Below are 25,292 nucleotides of genomic sequence, written 5' to 3'. Positions count from 1 at the left end.
TTGTCTTTTATCATCTCAGGAAGGGCACCATCAGCAGACACATATGTTTGTGTTGCTGACTGGTCCAAGACAGTAACCAACAGCAGATGAGGTTTTTAGTCTTTTACCCAGATAAAGGCTGTGCAGAGAACTACTGATGCCCAACCCAGAAGAGCACTAGCTTAAAAAACACCTGAGGGTAAGAGTGGGGATTCTGGGGGGTCTGGGGGTTCACGGTAGAGGAGGCTGCCTGGGCTCTGCCTCGAGGTCCGGCAGCTCCCTGGGGTGGGAAAGGGTACCCAAACAGTTGCACAGCGACAACTGGGACAGTTGTGTTTACTGACCTAGTGAACTCATGCACATGGTGGGATTTCTGTGCTACAGGAAGGAGGACACAGAGGTGTCTTGGACACTCAGTGCCTGCACCAGCCTTTCATAACATAAAATTTTTGGGAATATGCATTGCTGCTCTTTGAGCAAATACATTCCTTATCCTAGCTTGCACTACCCAAGAAGGATGAAAACTTACCCCATCCAATGGGAAACCTGAATTCTGCACCTTGGGCACCCTCAGTCTGCATTTCAGCACAAACTCTGCTGCCTGGTGGTGGCTTGGACATGTCGTCTGCTCGGGGGGATGCCTACCCACCAGCTCAGCAGGATATTTGCTAATGCTCCCGGGACAGCTCGGATGCCAGGCACGACCACTATGTTGCTATAATGCTCTGTGATCATTGAGGCTCACTGAGCTGCTAAAACACTTACCTGCTTGGATCTACATGGAGAATGGAATGTGAGGCAGAGGTAAAGCACCAAGGACTGAAGGTGGAATAATGTCTTTAACAGACACTCCCAATATTTAAATGGGACCTACTACTTTGATAGTTGCATTTCCTTAACCTCCAGACACTCTGCTGAGTGTCTAAACTTGCAGGCATTTTCCAAACGAGGTGGGTGTTGAGCATACCAGCAAGGATGCTGGAGAGGGCAGATGAAGATATCAAATTGAAGTTGGAGGATTTTTAGAGCAGACACATGCCCCCCAGCACCCAAAGCCAGTGCTAAGCAAATTGTGTTTGTGCACTTTGACAAATTACATTAGTGCACCTGGGTTAGCAAAGAAACGCTTGCTACAACCAACAGACTAATGGTATTGTCCAAATCCCCGAAAGACAAAATATCCATGGGGTAAATGGTTCTGCTTTTTATTCTGCAACATATTGCATTATGAAAGGATTTCTCAGATGAGATTTTTCAGTATAATGCAATAAGCTGCATGTGGGGGATGAAAATTAATGAGAATGTCTTTCCTTTTACAAAGAAATATGGTACTTTGATTGATCTGCTGGGTTTAAAGAAAAAGCTAAGCATGTAAAATACGCGCATGTGCACACACAAATACATGCTTTCCCGGTTTCCAATCCTGGAAACAGAAATGCTGCAGGTTGATGCTGGCTCTCTGCTTGTAGGACCAGGGCCACAGCTAGGAAGACAAAGCCCACAAATTGATTCAGGAATGATTTTATGATTAAAATCCTCACTTGTCTTAAAACAAATCTTTGCTTATGACTGGTGTTTAGCCTTTGCAATAATGGTGAATATCACTAACGTGTTCCTACAGTCTTTGATTATAGACACTGTCCTAACCCTGATTTTCTGCCTTCTTTACCCATTACAAGCAACAATACAGATAGGTAGAGCTCTGGCACGCCTTACAGCCAAAGAGTGAACAACTTCCAAATATATCAGCTTGCTGGATGCAGATTGCTTATTAAATACTGTTGTACAGTAGGTAACGTAGCCAAGAACACTGATTTACTGCACTCTGGCCTCTGGACAAACTCAATATTTCAACAAGACTTCTCTGACTCTGACCCTTCTTCCCATGGGAAATCACAACACCGTGGCTGCACTATGGACACTGCTCTTGGTTATATCCTCAGCAACATCCCGTACACCGGAGATAACCAATAGCCCTAACAGCTACAGGGCAGATAATTCATGGCTGGGCCTTAAAACCTGGCAGTTTCACAAGCAGTACCTGGAACAAAGACTCATTTCCCAGGATCTGGGTTGAGCAGTTGGATTCTCTAGTGTCTAATAAAGCATTAAGTGTTGCTGGTTCCCAATGTGAGGGCATTCCTGCTTCCCCAGTGGCTTCCCTTGATAAGAGTTGAGCTGTGCTGCAACTTTTCTTTCCTTATGGCCATGAGCAGGCCAGCTCTGTCTTCCTTACCCAGCTGCCTTGTTTCATGAAACACGTATGAACGTAATATCTCTGAAAACTGCACTCAGTCTGCTCTAATTTGTCAGAATTGGTTAATGGATTTTAATGTAATTAGGAGTAGAGTCAGATATATCACCAGATGGCCAAGCAGGCACACAAACACAGTATGTACGCTTAAGAAAACAAGGCAACATTGTTCTGATGTACTCTGTGATAAATTTTGTAAAGAAATAAATTCAAATAAAATTCTCCCAAACACCTTGTTTGCTTTTCAACAGTCTGATGTGAAGTTGCAGTAGCTATATTAACTTTCAGGGAAAAAGAAATAGGAAATACAGAAAATAAAAGATGGAAAGAGGATGTGAAAGTTTTTTAACTGACTGTTACCTGTGCTTAAATGAAACCACAACTTTTGAGTCACCATGGTTTCGAAATCATCTATAATTTCCTTCTATAGCGATTATTAAATACATCCAAGGCCCTACAGAATACACTTCACTGTTGTGCCACAGTAAAAAAATCATAATACATCACCTGTTTGTAACAGGATTAATTACAACTGAAACATTATACTCTCCAGATAGCATCTCAGATTTTTCTTCAGAAGCACTTCATAGGAAAATTGCCTTATTTAAGAGAAGAAAAGTACATGAAAAGGTGAATCTAAATTTACATCCCACCAGATGTCCTTGAGGTCCTATCACCAACTCCACTGATAAAATACAAGCAATGGTTTCTGAAATGTAAATACTCAGCATCTGCTGCCAGCCACATCTTCCCAGAATTGTTATACAGAATTTGGAGGAGAGTCAGTTGAAGTAATAGACAAGCTTTAATATCCAAACCAAGCCACCACAATTTTAATAAGGCACAAAAATACCTGTAGGTTTTCAACTAATGCCCATCCTCTTTGCACTGCCAGTGTGGAGCACTGGATGTGGATCTCCAGTCCTCTCTCATCCCTACATGCCTGATATCAATCAATCTTCCTGACTGCGCCAGGTACGCAGATGCAGGCAGAGGGCTGAACGCACATCCTTAATTTGCTTTCACCCACTGTAATGAACACAAGCAGGGGGAAAAAATCACTACAGAATAGCCAAGATCTTGGGAAAGGTTTCTTGCTCCACCCCACGGTGATAACAGCTCTACTGTGCATCAATTACTGGGCCCTAAAGAGGTGTTTTCTTTTTTTCCAGGCTTAGGTGACTGTACTTTGAACTATGCACACATTGGCATGTCTGGGTGTTTGCTAAGTAGGATGCCAGGAGCTTGCTAAGGACAAAAGGATCATAATATCATCCAGGGAAAGGTCAGCTTGAAGAGTAATGGGATTTTTGAGTGGTTGCTTCCCTAGCCTGTGTCACATGCTCATAGAGTCTCATAAAAAGAAAAGGAGATCAAGGGCTAGAGGAAAGTTGCTGGTGGAGAAGGGCATGCCTCATCTCCTTCCAAAAGCTTACAAACACAGCCCTGCAAATGAAAATACCAGCGTGAAAACCTGACCTCACTGGAGTGAGCAATGGCTTTGACACTGACGGTCCACAGCTTGGCCAAGCACTAACGTTGTCATCCTTCTGCGTACTGCGGTCTCAGTGATTCATGTTCAGAGATTTAAAAAACAGAAGACATGAAAGTATTACTGCTGCTCTTATCCTTTCCCCAGGATGCAACCAAACCAAACAGGAAAAGTTCAGCTATTTTTAACCAGTTTCTCTCTCTCTTCTACAAGACCTATGTGGGCTTAAGTGCACGAGAACAGACTTGGCTGATGGACATTCGGGACTTGCTTTGGCTCAGCACAGAGGAGATTGCCTACCTGCAGCGTTTAGCTCTCCATTTAATCTCAGATCTTTCCCCACCTCCTCTTTCAATAACGCCTGAGCTGTTGAGATGTCAGATTTTGATGCAAGCCAATTTCTGAGCTGCTTGCACATTACGCACAACGTAAACCTCTATACAGCTATTTCATCAATTGGGAGAAGCAGCGAAAGATACTGAATTTTCCTTCATCAGGAGCCTCTGTGAGAAAAGGTCAGGCCACCAAGGACTCAGTGTGAACGTTTCACCACCACGTGTGGCCATGCATTTTGGTTATAGCCCACCTCGCCCTCCTCTGCAGCAAGGCCTGTCTAGGAACAGGTAAGAATTAGAGCAGCCTGGCTCACACCAATGAAATTAAATTCATGCTATGAAGTTAAAACACAGAGCTAGCTTCGTCGTGATTTCTATTTGAAAAAGGAAAGAAAAAAAACCACAAAACCAAACACAAGTAAGCTGTCTTAAATCCAGGTTGAGCCTAAGCCAAGTTCTACGCTTGGCGAGACCAGGACTTGGACAAAAGCCCTGAGTTTTGGCACACCTCTGTTTCTGTTGTTTGTTGGAGGCTCCCCTGTCCCCCATGCCCAAATCTCAGCTGAAGTTTTATTCCAGGTTCCAGTATATAACTACACAGAGCTCCACAACCCTGCTTAAAGGTTTGGGTGTTGTCTCCCTCTGTTTATTCTCTAGATATAGATTTGTATGTCATTCTCTATATATAGATTTGTATGTCATGTCATATCTGTTATATAGACATGACATCTTCATGTCATGTCTGTATAACAGATATATTTCTTATCATTGTATTAAGAAACTAAATGGTTGTAGCATCAGGTTGGTAGTGATGCAAAAATATTATTTCAGAAGACTTTTTCCAAGGAAATAAAATTTTAATCAGGCTTTCAGGATCTTGGAGGTTAGAGAGGAATGAAATTTTCTGTAGCTTTGTGAACCCACTTTTCAGAAAGGTGGAAGGAAAAGACATTACTTCATTTTGGAAGTAATCAATATACACTCACAAAACTCTCTACTTAAAAGAGTGATTTGGGCTCTTTACGTACCTGCCATATTTATTGCTGTCCTACAGAAATGGCAACTTCTACCTCAGCTTGAAGTGCTTTGATTTGGGTTTAAGACCTACACGACCTGTAAAACCTCACAAGACTTTCTGCCCATAGACCTTTAAAAATGCCAAAACAGCAAAGGAGCAAACTCTTCTCTTCATAACGTGTGTGACCTTGCTGCAGCTGACACAGTGATGTGGAAGATACAACCCGAGAGGGTCCAAGGCAGAGGAAACTTTCAATTCTAGGTTACTCAACACTTGTTTTGAGAAAGAGATGCTTGGATTTGGCCTTTCTGTAGTCACAGTCTCCACAGAGATCAGCCTAATGACAACTTAGTTTTACCAACATTGCTTGACTCAGTGAAACGTACAGATTGGATAATTGCTATATCAAAAAGTAAAGGCCGTAACTATCACAATTACCCACATTAACTCCAATTGTTTCACAAGAGAAGCAACTGCTGTTTAGAAGACTGTCAGAGCCAGAGGAAAACAAAACAGCTCAACAACAGAAAGCCTGGTATTAAATGAGAAGGAAAAAAATCACTTGTCTTCTTTTACTGTCATTCCTGTGATAATAAAATGAAGGGCTGCAAGTGCTGAGGGTTTGCCGTTGGGTAGCAAATGAAGCTTCATCAGATGATTCACAACCAAGCCAGGGTGACTATGCTCATCTTCTCGGTTAACAATACAAAAGGAGGTTGTTTTTTTTAGCACAGATATTCCCAAGCTACATCTAGACTGTCTCCTCCTCAGCCTGAAATTTCAAGATCTTCAGGAATTCACCGTGGGGAAATCACTGTATGGCCTCTAGACATCGTGTTGCCTGGGCTCTGCGATAGAGATGATGCATAAACACGTACTTTGAGTGCTATCAGATCGATGCTGTTCGGGAAGATATATTATCAGTGCAACGGCTACTGGCTGATGAGCAGGGAATGCCCTTTCCCTGCCACTGCTGCTGGACATAATTTTGTGAAGAAAAATATTATTGATGGTTTAGTTGTAAGGGCTACGAGTTTTTATAATAAATGCTTGCCATTCTGGTATTGTTCCTACAGGCGTAATTAAAGGAAATATAAACTGCTAGCGCAACACTTGGAGGGTACAGGTGTTTTTTGGCATCTCACTGATTAGAAATGCAAATTTGGGAAACAATTAACAAACGTGGTAGAAATCAACAATTTGCATAAAGCTCTTTCAGGTCTTTTCTGCCACAGCTGCAATAATTACCCGAAGAAAAAGCCTAAGGAAATCTGCGCTGAACTCTACTGCCCATGGAGCAAGCTCCCAGTCTCTCCGTCTAGAGTACACAGTAAATCTTTGTTTCACACAGAGGCAGCTAAAGCATAAATTAAAGTCAAGATTTTTCAAAAATAGGTGAGTGAAGTTGGCTCCGGTTTCATGACGCCCAACGGCGGTAACACAAACTCAGTCATCCGTGCTCATCCGTGACACCAGGCATGCACTGCCTTTCGCAGAAAGGTGTCAGAAGAAAGTATGCTGTGCTCACTGGTGAACCTTATCACAGCGCTCCTGGAGAAAGGAGCTGACGCTGCCCCATGCCTGGAGAACAAAGAGATTTTCACATGCGTCTGCCAGAAAACTTTAAGTCCTAAAAGCAAACGTCCAAAAGTGTACGGCATTTGAAGAGAGGGGTTATTTGTGAACAACACAACACCTGGTTCTGCACTTGCAGAGTTACTTCATAGGAAAGCATTACTCCAGCTACTGCATGGCTCCAAGCGAAGCTCTGGGCATTCATTTCCAGAGAATGCGTCAATCCAAGGGCTCAAGTCTTTCACCATGACACTGAATAAACCCTCTGGGCATTCAAGACTGAGGTCTGCTGCTCTCCCTGTTCCTGATCAGTGTTCCAGGCCTTGGGACCCGTCTCCAGGCAAAGGGGAACTTATTGCAGCCATTAAGCTTCCCTGGCCTCCTAAATGCTCTGTTCATTTTTTAATCACAGAGAAATTTCATATTGCAAATCAATGGCTGTCTTGTCCAGATCCTGAAAATCTTATTCAGATAAATTAATTCTTCCTCTGGCATGCAGTCAATGAAAACTGCTTGCTTGAGTAAGGATTACTTACACGAGAAAGGGTTTGCAATATCAAGCCCATTAAACTCTTAGTTCGTCAGGTGAAGGGAACAGCTCTGCACTTCAAACTGAGTCTATTCCAGTTATTAGAATTTCTTTGGCTTTTTTGTTCTGTTTCAGATCATTCACTTATTTACTCTGAGCTTATTGTGCCTTCTGTCAGTGTCAATATGGCTCAGCTGGCAGCAGATGCTCCTCTAGATCTGAGCACGCTGGTGTGAAATAACGAGAATAGGATGAGAATTGACGTGAACTTTTGCCTAAAACCTGAACTGAAACCTTCACATTTATGAAACTCTGCTTCTTATTTGTGTACCAGCTCCATGAGACATCCTCCTTATAAAAATACGGTAGGTCTTCAAGGTTAGTTGGAGGCCGCAAGTACCAGCAGGGTGAGGAACAGCCCACTCTTTTCAGTTTGCTAGACCCATTTTATTAAAACATTAGTTCTGGAGTTGTTGTTCGAGGAAACGTGCCCTCACAAGTCCTTTGAGGTTTTGCCATTGCCAGGCAGCTCAAATGCGAGGTCCCACCAACACTCGGGTTCAAGAAGAACACTGCTATCTCGTAATAGGATTTTTTTTTTACATCCAAAACTGCTCTGGGGATGAGGATGGAGCGTCTAAATTGACTTCCTCATTAACGTGCATTCAGTGTTATCAGAGTAAGGAAAGGGGAAGACTGCTGTATAAAGCAGACAGCCTCTTGTGCTGTGCTTCTCAAAGTAGCGCGCTCAGATCCCTCCTGAGGCTTTAAATAAACAGAACTGTACTTCACCGATTATCATGCCTGTTTTGCTTAGCTCCCCAGTGGATTTAATTTTAGAAGAACGGTACCGCTCAATATTCAGTGCCGTTTGGGTAAAATTACAAAAATGAAAAACAATGTGGTAGCACCTGTGGCATCCACAGAACGTAAAATATGAAAGGTCTTATCTGTTCAATAATTTAAGCTATCCAATCTGCTGGTAATCCCTATCACATTGGCATTATATCCCAAGACTCCCTAATCCATTCTAAATTTTGGATTCCCTTGTTAATCCTAGTGAAGGCAGTTCAGTATGGAAATGCAAGTTTCTTGATACAATTTTTATTCAACAGACTTGTTTTCTTTCCCAGACCCTTTTTAGATTTTTCCATCCAGGAATTGAGCAGGCCTACCTCCAACGATTAGCTTATCTATGGAAATGTTAGTTTCTGAAACCAAGGCTTCAAGGGCACAACCTAAACATGACAACTTTTCGGTTTCCTTTGTCCCTGCCTAGCTTCTCTACCACACACTGTGTTTATCCTGCTTTCTAGGACTCGTACAGGTGTCTCTGGTTTCAGTACTAAGAAGTCCTGCCAAGAGGATGGCATTCAGGCTCTCTGCCACTGAAGGAACAGAGTTTCCTTTGGAAACCCTCTCCAGTCATGCCGCAGTTCCCAAAAGCAACCATAAAACTCAGAATCTTGGGGATAACAACTCCTTTTTCTTGCCCACTGACTCCCCATCGGTTTTGTTTAGGAGACTTTTCAAAAGATGCCTTTTGACTGACAACACTACAAATGCAACGTGAGCTTTTACAGTCAAGCTGGAGCCTCGGTTTTTGCACCTCATCACTTGCAATAAAAGTTCTGCCAGGAAAAGGATGCTTTCAGTGGGTTTGCAAGGATGTAAGCGGCCAGAAAGCAGTAAACATTTCTCTTGAGGCTGCCAAGAAGGAACAGAACTGAATTCCCTTCCTCTTAGCACTGTCACAACTGCAGGGCTACATGAAGGTAAAAAGACACAAAAACATGTTTAATAAAGTCACTCTGAATACCCCCACACAACAGATCTGTTGATGATGCCAGCCTGGATTGATGGATAGTCATTTCAGGGAACTGAATTGCCCTTTACTTACTTTTAGCACAGGAGCTGCCAAATTTTGTTTGTCCTAAACAGCTAAAGCTCCAGGTCCTGCCCTGCAGCAACAGGTACACACAAGAACGGGCGTAGGAACATGCATGTGCAGGAACAGGCACACTTCCACCTCCTCCTTCAGCTTTTCCTGCAGCCCATTCTCACCCCAGTCCCATACTCTCACCACAACCACTTTTTTCCTGCAGATCCTGCAATCAGGGTTAACGAACACTTTTGGGTATTTCTCATCAGAGCAGCAACAGTCTCCTGAAAACTGACCCATAAAGAAAACATCAGTGGGATGCTGCAACAGGACTGACCAGTGAGGGCACATCTTTCTCACCCCGTTGACTTGTCTTTGACAAACTAGAGATGCCTATGGGAGAGTATAAGAAAAAGAGAATTCTATCCCGATATTTTCCCAGCGCACTTCCCCAGCCTCTGGTGAGCTGTGATTTCAGGACATTTCTAAGTCAAACGTGACGTTATTGTATTTCGCAGCATTTTTCTTTCAAGAATTTACCTAAATGATATATATGAACCCACCAAAATGATGCCATCCTCGGCATCCCATTACGACGAGTTTCCCAGCTGAACGATGTGCTGAGTGGAAAATGCTTCCTGCAGATTTAACAAATGTGATGAATCTTTCGGTGTCATCTTGGGTTAGCTTCTACTCAAGTTATGAGTTTGTTTTCCAGTGCCAACCAACTCCCGTTGGTTTGGGGACGCTTTGGGGAGTGTCTTTGATTGCTCCAGCATCCTTGTTTACACCTTCATCTTCACATGGGCATTTACAGCCCATAGGAGGCTGCGAGCGCCGTCGGGGTGAGCCATCTCGTCGGCAGGTTACGGAGCGAGAGTAACCAAGCAGAAGCGCTGCTGAGTCACTGTGACAAGAGCTGCTCATTAACTCAACCTGCAGCACGAGAGGGAGGGGAAGCCCTTCTGGGTGGAAGAAGGGAAGGCAGACAGCTTTCTGGAAGGAAAGGCAAGCGTAGGAACGAAGCTGAGGTTGCATAATGGTATTTTCTTTCGATTAAGCCACATTCTAAAAAACCAGGGTAAGTCTGGAAAATTATCTTGTTTCTGATCTTGAAGATAGATCAGGAAAAAAGCTGCAACAACTCAAAAATGCACGTAAATACTAATATACATATTTTCACAGCAAACTGCACAAGAGCCCAGCCCTACAGGGAGCAGGCACACATCACCCCACAGGTACCTATGCCACTGGTCACAACATGGAGCACCCACACCAAATTTAGGAGAGAAAAGCGGCATGTTTCTCATTGGCTCTGCTGAATCATAGCCATGTAACCCGTCGTTCAGCGATCTGAAGATACGATCCCAACTGAACACGCCGAGAACCCAGCAATGCTCTTATTCTCGCACTTCGCAACTCACGCCGTCTGCTCAAACCTTATCTGCTTACAGCTCTCGCCTGCCAAACATGCTTTGCAACGTGACAGTGAAGAGTTGTGAGTAGCCTGGAAGTCCTGGAACTCAGTACTCCTTGTTTGCTGGCGCGGGGCCGAAATGCAATGCTGGAAGCAAGCGGTGTGTGATCCAGGTGCCAAACTATCAAACTCGGGTCCTGTTCCAAATTCCATCAAGGGTTTGTTTTTTGGTTTTTTTTTGGCATCACGCTGGGTTTGTGTCACTGTGACCCCAGTGTGCAGCGCAATGGACTGAAAAACGGGGCCTTGTGAGCTACATGCCATTTCAGCCACATTTCTGAGCTTTCCCAGTCCCAAATTTCCGCTCTGAGCAACACATGAAGTCTGAGCTTATAAAGACTTTCTGTTTTTTCGCCCAAGGACTTGGGCATTGATTAGCAAATGACTAACAAAGAGAGTGGATGCACTTCTAGTCTTTTATCTACTTCACATGTATATTATTTATCTCGTAGGACGTTGAAACTGTTCTTGCACAAACAACAATTCCACTGCTGATATTTAACAGCCATTCTGTTAGGAAACCATTGCACAGGTGTCTAATTGCAGGTCTGTCAGGATCTGTGCAGTGCACAGTCCTGCAGCATCACGTTCTCATGCCTGGGCTCCTCTTATGAAGCCGTATCTTAGAAGGTGCTGAGTGTCGTCAACTCTCACCACCTGCAGTGGCACCTCAGTGGATTTCAGATGCCTGGGGGATGACTTCTAGAGAAAAGCAGTGTATAAGCTCTGAGACTTTCAGCTTGCTGAGTCTCCTAATAATTCTCTCCTTCATTCTCAACCAGCTGTTGATGCAGGTCCAGAGGAGGGCCACAAAGATGATCCGAGGGCTGGAGCACCTCTCCTATGCAGACAGGCTGAGAGAGTTGGGGTTGTTCAGCCTGGAAAAGAGAAGGCTCTGGGGAGACCTCCTAGCAGCCTTCCAGTACCTAAGGGGGCTACAAGAAAGCTGGAGAGGGACTTTTTACAAGGGCATGTAGTGACAGCACAAGGGGCAATGGCTTTCAACTGAAAGAGGAGAGATTTTTATTAGATCTAAGGAAGAAATTCTTCCCTCTGAGGGTGGTGAGGCACTGGAACAGGTTGCCCAGAGAAGCTGTGCGTGCCCCATCCCTGGAGGTGTTCACGGCCAGGTTGGATGAGGCTTTGAGCAACCTGGTCTAATAGAAGGTGGCCCTGCCCATGGCAGGGGCGTTGGAACTAGACGATCTTTAAGGTCCCTTCCAACGCAAACTATTCCATGATTCTATGATTCTATGATTCTACAAAGCCTGGGAACCTCCTTTGAGCATGCTCCTGTCCCAGCACCAACCTCTGACCTCACCTGCCCCCTTTCCCACCTTTGCTGTGGGGCAGTGGGAGCAGTAAGGGCTGTCAGCACGATTCTGGGTCATGGGAGGGCCAGAGCAGCCCTCCTCACTATGAGGATGTTGCACGTTTATCCAGCATAGAGCAAGGTGTTGCGATGAAAAGAAAAATGTGCTGCGGCTGTATCTAAGACCTGTATCTGAAGAGAATGAACTATATTAAGGTATAGTCTGCGCTTGAGCATTCATGGTAAAATATGATTTATACTGACATGCAAATTTAACTAGATGAAGCTTTTGATTATTTCCCCTATCTCTTGGTTTGTGCTATTTCCCTGAGGTGGAAAAATGTTCTTTGCCAGTAATTCATTATAAATGCCCCAGCCATTCCCATTAGCTACAGCAGGTCTCCACTGCACTGCTCAGTATTCAAATATGCACAAACTTCTCTTCTCTCCAACTCACCAAAACCAATTTTTGAATCACTCTGAGAATTTAATCACATTTCAGTTCTCTTGGCTATAATCAACATGCACGCTTCATACAATATTTACTTTCTGTGCAGGTACCAAACTTATATATGACAATCTATTTCGCATACAGAGGACAATGTTAGCTGAATGATCTCTTAGGGTAAATTATATATAGAATTCTGCACAGGGTGTTACATCAACGTGCTCCTTAAACCCATGCTAACTCTGTACCGAGTGCATCAGACAAGAAATGGCAAAATTAAGCCACGTACAACAGCTCTGTTAACTCAAACATATTGGACATCCTAGAACAGCTAACAAAGCGAGCACAAACAACTGCCGTGTAGCACACTTCCTAATACCCATCCTACAAAGGGCTGAATGCCCTGAGTTTCCAATAAATGAGTTGAAAGGCTGCAGGAGGGAGGGACAGAGTGGGCCCTATCACACATAGTCAGGGCAAAGAACTACTTTTAGACAAGGGCTCTACCCAACCTGGGAGAAGCTGTAAGCTTACTCGCATATGACACTATTAAATCAAACGCTTTGGCAAATCACAGGAACCAAGAACAAGACAAGATGGAAAACAAACCCTCTTTACAAACTGAGTTGCATGGCTCCCGAGACTGGCCAGAAGGATGCAATGAGGAGCGCACATTTAATTTTACTGTTTCTGACAATGTACACAGGCTGAACAAGCACACAATGATATGGGTTGAAACATTCCATAGGAGAAATATGCATTTCACTGACAATCATTAGATGATTTTAAAAAATCTGATATGATTTTTTTTCATGGAAAATACATGGCTAGATGTTCTCAGGTTGTTTTTTTCAAATTTGCTGTATTTTGGGTTATGTTTCAGCCTCTGTACAATTCAAGCAGTACACCTAATTCTCTTCACCTACATACATGCCTCCCCTTTAATGAACCTCACTCAGCTGCCACTCTCTATGGCTGTGAGCCTCCTCCATCCCATCACAATCACTTTAATGAGAATGCAATAGCTCTAGGACTACACGTCTGACAAACAGATCCTTAAAATATTTTTCACTATTTTGTTCAAGACAACGAAAGAACACAAGGAATTCATAGGGTATGAAAGCTGAAAAACTCAAGTGTGGCATAGATGGTGGTCATCTGAAAGATGTGGTGGTTCACAGAAAGAAAAATAAGATAAGATAAAATAAAAGCAATCCTAAAATACAAAAGAACATGATTCATTACGTAAGACAGCAGTGCCATAACACCGTTAAATTCATCTTGCAGCAGCTTGATGCTGGTGTAAGAAGGGATGAACCAAACCTTGTGCTTTCATTTTAAATGGATGCTCAAGCAGCAAACAGCAGGAAGACAGACAGCTTCAAATAGCTTCTGACAAGGTGCCCCCAAATAAAATCGTGAGGCTGGGTTTAGCTTGGGAGATGCAGTCGCACAACTCCCATTGACTTTGGTAGGAAACTGACTTTTTTTCAGAAAAAAAATCCCAAAACATTTCAAATGTGGTATTGTGGTGTTCTTCTGTGATATGAAGACACGTTTTCCAGGCAGTGTGGAGAGGAGGCACATGCTGCTCAGAGCACGGGGGACCAAGGTCACTTCCCTTCCCTGCCCTCCAGAACTTTTAACGCACTTCTACAACAAATGTAGATAATTACATATTTCTTTTAATATTTTTTTTTTGCTTAGCTGAGTTGCTGCCTTGTTCCCAAGGAGCTCTCATCATCACATTAAAGATCTTATTTTTGCTCTAACTGACAGACGCCACAAACTATCTATAAACTCTGGCAGCCAACTGCAGATATCTGTTCTCTGCAGGTTTATTATACATCAGTGATCTCCTCATAGAGCAAATTCACCTCATTCTTGAGAACAGTCACTCAATCAGAAGCAAACCACACTGCGGACTACCTCTGAGGGCAGAGACCTGAACCTCCATCCTGGCAGACTGCGAGGGAGGAAGAGGCAAGGCAAAGCCAGAGCTCAACAAACTAGGAAACAGGATCCACAGATATTCTCTCTATTTGCCAACATCTGTAATGGACTGTGGCTAGGACGTATTTTCTCCATATGCAGGATGCTCAGAATCAACTAAGTCAATCTTGTTGCTGCACAGCCGAAACCTAAAAGAATATACCACAAGGGACAAACCAGAAGAATTCACCACAGTCACTAAAAGGAGAAGGAACTGTGATTTAATATTGCAATTTAGCACAAGATGCACGGAAACAGGACACCTGGTGTGTTAACCCTGACGTGTCTTCCTGCACAGGTGTGGGAAAGCACTTCGCTGAGCCTCCGTTTATCCTCCCATAAGTCAGATGTCTAATTTACCCATTTACCAGTGGGGTAATTGCTGCGGACATAATGGCCCCTTGATCAGGCGCAGCGTTTGGGAAGTGTTTCGGGGTACAAGGCACTATCAGGTGCATGGCACAGACAGTAGCATGAGGTGAAGAAGAGGGATGGCAGGGCAGTAGGGTGTTTTTCAAACCATTTACCAAATAAATCCATAACCTTCAGCAATGCAATCTGAAGGAAATGGTTCTGCACGGACACAAGCATGACTGAAGCACTAGAGTCACAATAAAACCGAAAGCAAGTGATGATGGCATAGACCATGATATTCTCTCTGCCTATTACATTGCATCATCAATGCTAATTTCATTTCTCTCTGGAAATGGTACAACTATCTGTTATAGTTACCTACAATTCAAGTACATTGCTATTTTTCCTTATATTCTTGCTTCAGGAATTTGACAGTGTTTTGTGGGGTTTTTGCTCCTGATCAATCCCATGTTGCCATCTGTCTGCTCCTGACAAATCCCATCAGGAACACATCCCTGTAAGGGCTTGGAAACCCTCAGAATGTGTAGATGGATGTCATATACTTGAGCTGATCTGTTTCCCCCAAACTCCCTCTTGGCATCCCTTGAACAGGTGAATGTTCATCTGGTATAAATCAGCTAAGCTCTCCTGGGACTCCTTTACATCAACCAAGAACTCAGCCCAAAATATAGAGCTAATTTCCCTTGTATCAGACTGTCAGACTGTATCCCTTGCTGAAAGGACCATTATCAGCAAAAGAAGTGCTAGAAACACTTAAAACACAGTGCTGGAACTGCAATTGTGGCAACTTTTTTGCACAGCAGCTGAAGTAGGGGCAGATGCTCCTCACCAGCCCTTGTCTGTTCCCTGGGCACATCGACAGAAACATGAGTGAGATTTTGCCCGCCGAGACAGTTCCTTGCAATTGTTGTGAAGGACAAACTAACCAAACCAGAAGGCGCCAGGTGATAAACCCAGATTATTGAGAACTTGGGTGGAAACTTTCTTTGGAAAGGTAGATCAACATTAAATGGACACCCATCTTTGCGAAGAGTATTTGAAAACACGAGTTTGGAACACAACAACATGACAAAATTCTGTTTAAGGCCTTGCCAAGCCCATCAAGTTCAAGAAGAATAAAATAGAAGAATAAATGTAAGAAAATACAGCTGCCTAATAAAGAAGCAAAAATGACCATTGTTATCAAGGGGAAAATAGAGGGATGTCTCATTTAATTTTGCAATCGCATAAACTATTAAATTCACAGTTACTAAAGGATTCAAGGAAAACACTATTCATGGTAACATACAAGATCACATGAAGAACTATCCCTAATCAAATACCAAAAATTACAACCAAAGTGAATCTCTGAGCTCTGCCTAAGATGCGTTGGTACCTACCAAACTAAAAGCTGGACTTAATCAAAATAAGGGTTATATCCTGCCACTTCTCCTCACATCGAGGAATACTAGAAGCAATACTTCATTCTCTCCACGGTCTCTTTGACTTTGGGGTTATGCCTCACAATGAGAAGTTACCGCTCCGTTGTAGGTTAACCGCAGCTGAATCTATCCCCATCCCATTTTCTGCATTTTCGCAAGAATTTTTGCACCTTTACAAAAATATATCTGATTCTTCCAGAACGTATCTTGCAATGGAAGAACTGACCTACTCAAACTGAGCCTGTTTGTTGCACGTAACGATGGAATTTCGCTTTACGTACAAACCTCTCTATCCCACCTCGAGATGCGACTCAACGAGATTCATAGATTTCTAGGTTGGAAAAGACCTTAGAGATCATCCAGTCCAACCATCCCTAATCCCCATTAAACCATATCGCTAAGTAGATCATCCACCCTATTCTTAAACACATCCAGGGATGGGGACACAACCACCTCCCTGGGCAGCCTATTCCAGTGGCTGACAACCCTTTCAGAGAAGAAATACTTCCTAACATCCAACCTGAACCTCCCCTGACTAAGCTTATACCCATTTCCTCTTGTTCTATCACCCAACACTAATGTAAAGAGCCCTTCCCCTACCTCCCCACCATCTTTTCTCAAGTATTTGTAGGCTGTAATCAGGTCCCTGAGGCAGAGTTGAGCCTGTAGCAGCCTGCACGACGCAGCGAGCGGGCAGCCAGAGAGCACCTGAGGATGCTAATGTAAATGAAAACGCACGCTGCAGTCAAAGGTACGTTTGCAGTGCAAATGTAAATGACACCGTGCAGCCACAGGACCGTGACTACACGGGATTACGGGGAGCTTTGCACGATCCGGCTGCGTGGCTACAGCCCTGCAAACAGAGCGGTGGATTAACCGCACTGAGCAAATAGCCAGAGCAAAAAGAAGAGCGGAGTTCGATGCCGGTCACTGAAATTTCACTTTGTCCCAAAGCGTAGCCAGTTCCAATTTGCTTTTGCTCCGGCAGCTACAAGAGGAAAAATATGCAAAGCTGCCCCTTGTCCCAGCTGTCAGGATTGCAAAAGGAATCAGAGATTTGAATAAGTTTACTTAATTGTTATCACTATTAAAGGCACCTTAAGGGAATCGTTCATAGTAGATAATAATTTGTAGTAGATAATAAATTAAATTTTCCTGTTTTCCTCCTTGGGAAAAATCTATTAAGACTTTATAATTAAAACTCCTGAACATAGTTCAACTAAATGTTTTTAATTGAAAAATGGTCTATTTTGAAATATGTCCTTTTTCTTTTCATAAAAACAGTGTTTTGTCTCTTGAGAAATGCCACTGAAAATTACTAACCGACATTCTTCATCAAAACTGCTAATAAAACATTTCTTTACTCACTCAGCAACTTCAAATCGTAAGATTTTGGCACCTAATTCCATTTCTATATGAAAATCCTGGTCAAACCGAAAAAAAATTACTTTCTCTAATCCCTTTTAATAACAGTAATAGAGATTATATGAGAAGATATAAACCATGTTCAGGCATGTGTGTGATCCACAAAGTTGTCCCTTTTCCTCTGTACCCCGTGCTGATGAGCCCAGTCAGTCCACAGTGACCGAGAGAGAGCATCTTTTTTGTTTGGGGTTTTGGCTGTGGCGTTTTTTCTTATTTATTTCACCAGGATCATTAGTTTGCAACAAAGGCACTGCAGTTTCATTCTGTACATCCATATATATCTATAATGGAAACAGAGTAATACACTAAAACCAGACTATCACCACTACACTGAATTTACTGCCCAATCTCATGGCTATCGGTTATAAGTAGATTTCTTGGAACAGTAAATTATTCATTTACTAGGTTCTTACCATAATTTCAGTGAGAATGGAATTTAAAATGTTTACTTACTGATGTATATAGGTATCCTTCACTGTTCATTGCCAGATATAATTTTGTTTGAACCCCCTGAATCGCCACCACTCGTAAACCCACAGGTATGAGGTTAAACAAAGCTAGGAGAGAAAGGAGATGGAGAGCAAAATTAATCCTTTAGAGTATGCAGATTAGACAGAGAAATAAGCCATAACTACCAGAACCAACTAAAAAATACCCATTCATGCATATATTTGTTTTTGTGTGTGCTATAGAACAATACTGCTACTATCGTCGTCTTCTACAGCAATTTCTAGAAATTATACATCAATGTATCTCCCCCATTCTGAAGATGGTGAATTGGAGGTACTGAGAGCTAAAATGACTTACCTGCCTCGTGAGCAGAATCCAGAGTCTGCTGAGTAGAGTTGAGCATACTTAATGTGTTTTGTGGTTTTTTTTTTCATGACAATAAGTGAAAAAAAAAAAAAAATCCTAAAACAAAATGATCAAAACTTTTTTTTTTTTGGGCAAATTCAGATCAAATTCAGTCAACAATTTTGACCAAAGGGAAAGCGCAAGATGAAATTCAGAAAAGTTAAAAACCTTCATTAACATCTGAAAATGTTTCCACTCAAAACTCATTGGGTTTTTTTTTTTTCTTCTCTTTCTGAGAGGAGAATGGGTTTGAAAAAACAGAGTTAAATAAATGAAATGAAATGACAGCATATTCTTTAGATCAAGTCCCAAATCTGCGCTTTCAAAACTGAGCTGCTTCGAACATTCTGCTTGCGTTTGTGCTTGTATACATGCTAATAGTGGCAGTATTTATAAGCAGAGAAACGTCTCTTCAAAAAATGAAGATTCCGGTTTGTAAAGTGGCAAATTATAAAGAAAGAAAAAGCAAAGCTCTGCCATAGCTTAGATTCACAGCTATCTTAAAATTGAACACAAGTAATAATGAGTTGAATACAGTACTCTGTGTTCAACATGTAGGATTAAAAAAAAGAGGAGTTAAAAAAATTTTCAAGAACTGTTATCACAACCCAAACCATCTCTTTCTGGTCTGTTGTAGAAACGTGGAGATAAGATGAAGTAATGCCAAACTGGCTCTTATTTCCAATGGTTTATTACTTGGCTGGAAAACTCCGGTCTGCTTCAGGCTGAGGTTTGGTATTTATGGTCGCTGTCTGAAGCCAATTTAAAACTGAATTATGAATTTGAAATATTTTTATTATTTTCAAAAGTATAAGCTAAGAATTATGACCCGTTATAAATTGCTTTTTCAGCCAGACAAACCCCAAATGGGCACGTATAATTAAAAGAATGTTTGCAGCTTGCCAGCATTCCATACAGATCCTGAATTCTGGGTGTGGGGTTGTCAAGAGCGTATCAAAAAAAGGAAAAAGCAAACGTAGGCACGGCCAGAAGTTAACACTGTGTTGGGGATGAAGGACAAAATTCTGGTGAAAACAGACTCTCTTCCAGCAGGTAGCTGGACCTCCAGCTCCGTGTGCTGTCCCAGGTTGACCTGAGCATCTCGGCCCCATGGCTGGGTGAAGGGGGGGTGCTGTGGGCTCGGGGCGGGGGGGCAATGGCTGAGGGACACGCTCAGGGCTGGGCTGAGCCTGCCCCGGCTGCGCTGGCACACTGTGAGCTACGGGGGCTCTGCTCTGAGGTCGAGGCACCTTTGGGGTACTGAATCTCCTACAATGGTTGAATACAGCAGAGCAGGTGGAAATATCCAGAACTAACAAATAAATGGAGGAGATAATAAAATCATACCTATGTTTTTCTTTCCCTCTCATACACACGAGTGTGCACACAGACACAAACACACAGCCCCTCCTCGCGCTCGCCTGCAAGCCCAAAAATCCACAGAAATGGCTTTCTCCTCACAAAACAAAATTCTCCAGTTCTGTGCAGTTTTTGGCAATGAAAACTTGGATTTTCAGTGAGGGAAATGGATTTCTCATTCGTTCTATCAAATGCTTGAATTCATTTGTGGGAGAAAACGTTCCCTATCTGACTCAGTAAATATTCCCTTGGAGAGCCCTTTTTTGCAGTTCAAGCCCAAAAACCAGCACCTGATCTCTGTGTAGGCAGGAGAGCACGATTTAAAGCTCAGTATCCAGGCAGAACCTGGAGGTCTCTTTTGAAAGGTGCTTTCTTCATGGCATATTTACGAGGAAGGCAAGCGTTTGGGTATTTTCAGCACAAGGGTATGAGTACGGGCTCCACTGTAAACAGTGCGATGGACCTGCCAGTGGATGAGCTGAGGACAGGGCAAAGCCTGGGATGGTTGAGAAGACACAGCTCACAGCCACAAGCTGCAGAGACTGGTTTTAGTGAGCGATTCCTGGCTGTGCTGTGCTTGGCAAAGTGAGCCGAGATACGGAGCTGAGCGACTTCTGCCACGGGAGGGCTGGGGCACCCACCGCCGTGGGTGCTCAGCTGCTGAGGAAAGCAGCTGAGCACGTTTTCCTGCCATAAACATACATGCCCTATTTTGAGGCAAGACGAGGGTCAGGCACACTCAGAAGCTGGTTTAGACATCGGTGGGATCGGCAGCTGCTGTGGCACAGACCATCAGAAGCTGCAAAAGGGCTGCGGGGGAGTGACGCTGGCTCTGCTGCCGACTGCAGCGAGGGGGACAGGGACCGGCTGCCAGAGGGGTGCACAGTCCATCTGTCCTACACCAGCACAGACAGACACACAGCCAAGGCTGCCCCAGCTGCCACCTCCAAGATGAGGGGCCGTTGGCACTGCACCGAAACAAGGGGACTGTCCCCTTTAGCAGCAGCCATTGCTCCCACGGTCCTTGCACAGCACCAAGTCCAGCTTCTGTAACAGCGAGTGGCCTGTCCATGACCAGCAAGCACTGACGGGGGCAAGAGCAGAGCCCCGCAGCCCCCTGCTCTGCCAGCCTCCAGTGCCGCAGACAACGGCTCTGAGATGCTACCGCGTTTCTAGGAGCTGACCCTCATGTGGGCAGATAGGGCTGAAGGGGTGGCAAAGCAGCTACGGGAAAATAGATTGTTTGCTGCTACGATCAGTTTGTGTTGGCGTACGGTAATGCGAAGTTATTTGCATCCCAGCCTTTCCCTGTTACCTTTGCGCTGTTTAAAACAAGGACGTAGTACGCATCGTAATGAAAAACCTGGCGATGCCGAAGGGAGAGGTGATCTTTGCTATGGCCCTTGTGCAATACAAGCTGACAGAGAATTTAGCTGCTAAATAACAGGCAGCGAGCCACAGCTGGATTTATGAACGTGTACATTACTGTGAGGTCTGTGCCATCCTTGGCTTGGCCGCCTGGACCTTCGTACGCTTTCTGCAGGATATTGTTTCCTATATTTCCTTATTTTGTCAGTCCTCAAATCTTCCTGTCTTGCTAAAATTGGGGAATAAATTCTGCCGTGATTTAAAACTTTGCCCTATTTAACACATTTAATGAGGCAAAATCTGTTTCTCAGCCAGGAAATCCTTTCCACGAGGCACTTCCTCAAATCACACGGACTCTTGGCTAAAACCAAGGTCTGGTGAGTGCCATGGCTCCTCAAATCCATGTTTCACTTCCTGCCTAAATTGTGCTCCAAAACCTCAGCTTTCTTTTAAACTCCCTGCAATTGTGGCTGCGACCTTGTTTTTGTGAACGCTGCGTGAAGCAGTGGGTCTGCAGAGCTTGAAATAATTCCTCCCAAGTCAGGAGCCAAAGGGGATCTTCAGGCAAACTTCCCACCCAGCTCTAAGGTAGCCAGCAATGGAGATGGTAGACTCCTGGCCTCAGGATGCTGTCAGGAGCACGAAGGAGCAGCTGGTTATCGGGGGCCATGAGCTCTCCCCATCCCTGCTATAAAAAGGGAAGAAAAATATCTGAAATTTAAACAAGGCTGACCACTGCTGTGTCTGGAGACCAGGTGGACTGTGGCTACGGTTTGCTCTAAAAAATGCAGTTTCATAGTCCTGGCCCTGTGCGACCACTTTGCTGGCCACGGCTGCGTTCGAGGATGTTCCCCTTATTGTTAAGGGGAGTTTTTATTATCGCAGTGGTCATAAAGCGAGTGGTCTCTGAGCAAACATTCAGTGAAGGTGACAAAAGGGAACAGCAATGATATCCCTCAGGGGGTGCAAAGGAGGAGAGAATGGACTGGAGAAGGAGTCCCCCCAAGTTTGGAGTGGGATACAAGTCCTGTGGCTTCCCCACAGTGCAGGAACACGGGCTAAATGAGAGATGTCTTTGCAGATATGGGAAGAAAGGATTTTAGAGGGCCTGATCCACTCAACATTCATGTGAGCGAGGCTTTGGGGGAAGCCCCTTATGTGGACTCTGATCCACAGCATAAATCTGTCTTACTAGCTCCATTAAAAATATTGCAATTAAAATAAATTCAGGACTGCGGGACATTCAGGTCCATATGCTTATGTTACATAAAAGAGGAATATATACAAAAGTATGTGTTTTTTAATGATAAAATCCTCCTCCGTTCTGAACACTTAGATACTGCAGCCCAGCTGCAACCATTTCTGGGAAACTTCCATTATATTCAAGTATTCAGCATTTTGGAAGGCTGGTATCCAGCAGCAAGGAATTTTTCTGATTTGCTTTGTAATCTGTCAGGTTATGGTAAATTTAAGGACACAGTGAAAACAAAAATATCTTAGAAACAGACACATTTGTATGAATAGCAGAAGCACAGATTCCTATAAATTTTGTCTTCTTTTGAATCTCAGAATCTCTATCAGAAGAATTGCAAGCAAAGTATTTGAATGAAACAATCACTTAGAAAAAAGATGGAATTTCAGATATTTGCTCTGGTATTTAAAAGCTCATAATAATATAATGCGTTGATTTAAAAAGTAAGATTTGCCTATTTCTTCTTCTTTTTTAAGATAATTAGCAGAATTACTTTGAAATCCTGAATGATCTGTACTGACTTTTAAAAACATAAACATTAGATCATTTGCTTGAAGGAAGAGCAATGTCTAAGGTCTATAAGGATGGTTCTTAGAGGAGATGTTGTGGCCACACTGAGAAGAACTCAGTAACACGGCAGCAGCCGCTCAGCATTGCACTGGGCTGGTCTTTGTGCTGCCTTCTCCACGGGCAAAGGTGGGACCTGGAGCAGGACCTCAGGTCTCCCAACGGATCCTAAACTTGTGCTCTGCCCCAAGGCCAGCACCTTCAGTGGCTGCAGAGACCTCCTCCAGCAGCCTAACCCGTTCCCTCCTGCCACTCAGAGCTTAATACAGGGATGCAAAAAGGATTAAGGAAGGTGCGGGAAAAGTGTGGGAGCAAGCAATGGGACAAGTAAGATGGGATACTTCCTATTGCACTGAGTGCTTACTCGCCCATATTCAGGTGCCCTGTAATGAAACGATGTTTCACCTCCAAATGTTTTCCATATGAAAAGGATGGCACTTAAACCAGTGCTTTTTAATACTTAAAATTAATGTCTGCCTGTTGATTTTCTGTTTTGTGGTCCAAGTGGCCCGAGATACCTTCTCAAACCCCTTGCTCCTCCTAACTCCTCGTTTCAGAACAGAAAGTTTAAGCTAAACAGTACAACTATGGGAAATGCTTAACTATTTGATTCACACACGCCAAATCTATGCTCTAGTCATCTTTTCCTGTTTTCTGTTAATTCTCAAAGTTGTAAAAACAAAATAATCAAACCAAAAGCATCCAAAGCTTTCTCACAGAAAAGCTGAGGGAAATCTGATTGAAACCTGAAGGTATAATTAAGTTCAGAGGGGTTAAAAAAAAATACTAAGAGGGAAATATGAACTTGAAAACGATGATGAACTCTCATTGTGTGAAATAACACGGCTCTGTTTGAATGAGCCCCTGTTTAAGAGCGGAGATAGCATTATTCTATTTCAGGCGCTCTGAGTAGGCGAGCAAATTTTCCCTGTCGAAAAAAAAAATCTAATAAAATCCAAAGGACAGCAATGAACTTCTCTGGATTACCATGGAGATAACATTTGCTTTGTTTGTCATATGTGTCATCGTTACCGCCTCTAGTTCATTATTTCTACAAGTGATTTTTATTTGCGTTTCTTTCAGACCCAGTAAGTCTGAAAGACTTCTGCGCTGGGAGCGCAGTGTTAATGCTTCCACTCACTCAGTCATCCCGGGACAACAATTTTGAAAGGAACTGTACAGGGAGAACGAGACACCACAAGTCACAAACACACCATTTATTCCCATGTCACTTACTATAACTACTGTCCTCCTCTTTTGTTCCATCAATTGTTCCATCTGCTTGCAACTGTAAGTGGTATCCTTGCCTGCTGTATAGCTTTGTTACTATACCTTTAAGCTGAGGCTCTGCAAAAAAACAATAGTGAGATTAATGTGGGAAATCCTGATGTGCCATTCCAAGAGAGCAGGATGCTAAAAACAAATCTCTGGGTTTCTTCTCAAGGCTGAGATATGAAAAAGACCCAAAACAAGAGCAGGGCAACCAGCTTTGCAACACTTTTCACTTAGGATGAGATCAAATTTATGCCTCTGAAATCAATTACTAAAATGATTAAATGCCACTTTCGATTGCAACGTAGGTAGCCGAGTAAAACGTGCTTCCAGTGAATATAAATTCCGATGGTGTGCTGCTCAGCCTCAGGAGCTCAGCCCTATCTCATTTAAGATTAGAAATGAGCTGGCAAAGAGCGTATTCCGCCTTTTAAAAAGGTGTGAGTTCTTAAATGGAGAGGAAAAAGAGGACTACTACGATAGCGCTAATAAGAGCCGTAGTGACAGTCGAGAGCCTAAATATATAGCAGCAAACGTTTAGCACAGGAACTGCTGCAGCTCTAACAAACAACCCCCCATTCCTCACTGCTCCAAAGAGTACAGAGCATCCGAAGTGATAAACTACTCAATGAACATATGGAAAATGGAGGGGGGAACCCTGAAATTCTGCAATGTGTGGAACTGCAAAATAAATATTACCATAAGGATTGAGGTAATTACCTCATCAGCTAGAAGAAGAAAGATCAAAACAACGCATAGTTTGGATACATTTCTTTTTTTCATAACCATTCTCAGATTCACAGTTAGAAAGCGAGATATCTCATATGGTTTCAGATCATTCCAGACCCAAAAGTAAACAGCAACAGGATCTGCTGTCGAGTCTGTCATTCAAGATATCTAGGTAATGCACCAGGAGTAATTGCAAAAAAGGTCTACTTCCACTGAATCCCAATGACATCTGCATCGTAGTCATTTCACACAATTATGCTTGTCAGGAGGCGATGCATCTCCGCAGCTCGCTCCACAACAACTTACTTAATTCAGAGATAAACACAGTGTGAAGATATGATGTGTCATTTCCAACAGCCAATGTCTGGCTAAGACC

At 43.3% G+C, this 25,292-nt stretch overlaps 1 protein-coding gene across 3 annotated transcripts in view; it reads right to left on the bottom strand.

Annotated features, from left to right (window-relative positions):
- The window catches only part of FGF13 (fibroblast growth factor 13), a 329,179-nt gene that overhangs the window by 32,428 nt on the left and 271,459 nt on the right, over positions 1 to 25,292 (bottom strand). For all 3 annotated transcript variants that reach the window (XM_086619401.1, XM_086619400.1, XM_009981323.2), the window contains 2 exons: positions 24,152 to 24,262; positions 17,968 to 18,071 (listed from right to left, as the gene is read on the bottom strand). In XM_086619401.1, the coding sequence (XP_086475527.1) occupies positions 17,968 to 18,071; positions 24,152 to 24,262 (215 nt within the window). The remainder of the gene's footprint in view (positions 1 to 17,967; positions 18,072 to 24,151; positions 24,263 to 25,292) is intronic.

This window comes from Tauraco erythrolophus, chromosome 13 (genome assembly GCF_009769465.1).
Source record: "Tauraco erythrolophus isolate bTauEry1 chromosome 13, bTauEry1.pri, whole genome shotgun sequence".
Classification (NCBI taxonomy): Eukaryota; Metazoa; Chordata; class Aves; order Musophagiformes; family Musophagidae; genus Tauraco; species Tauraco erythrolophus.
Note: the sequence above shows the minus strand (reverse complement) of the source record. Positions and strands in the feature narration are given on the sequence as shown.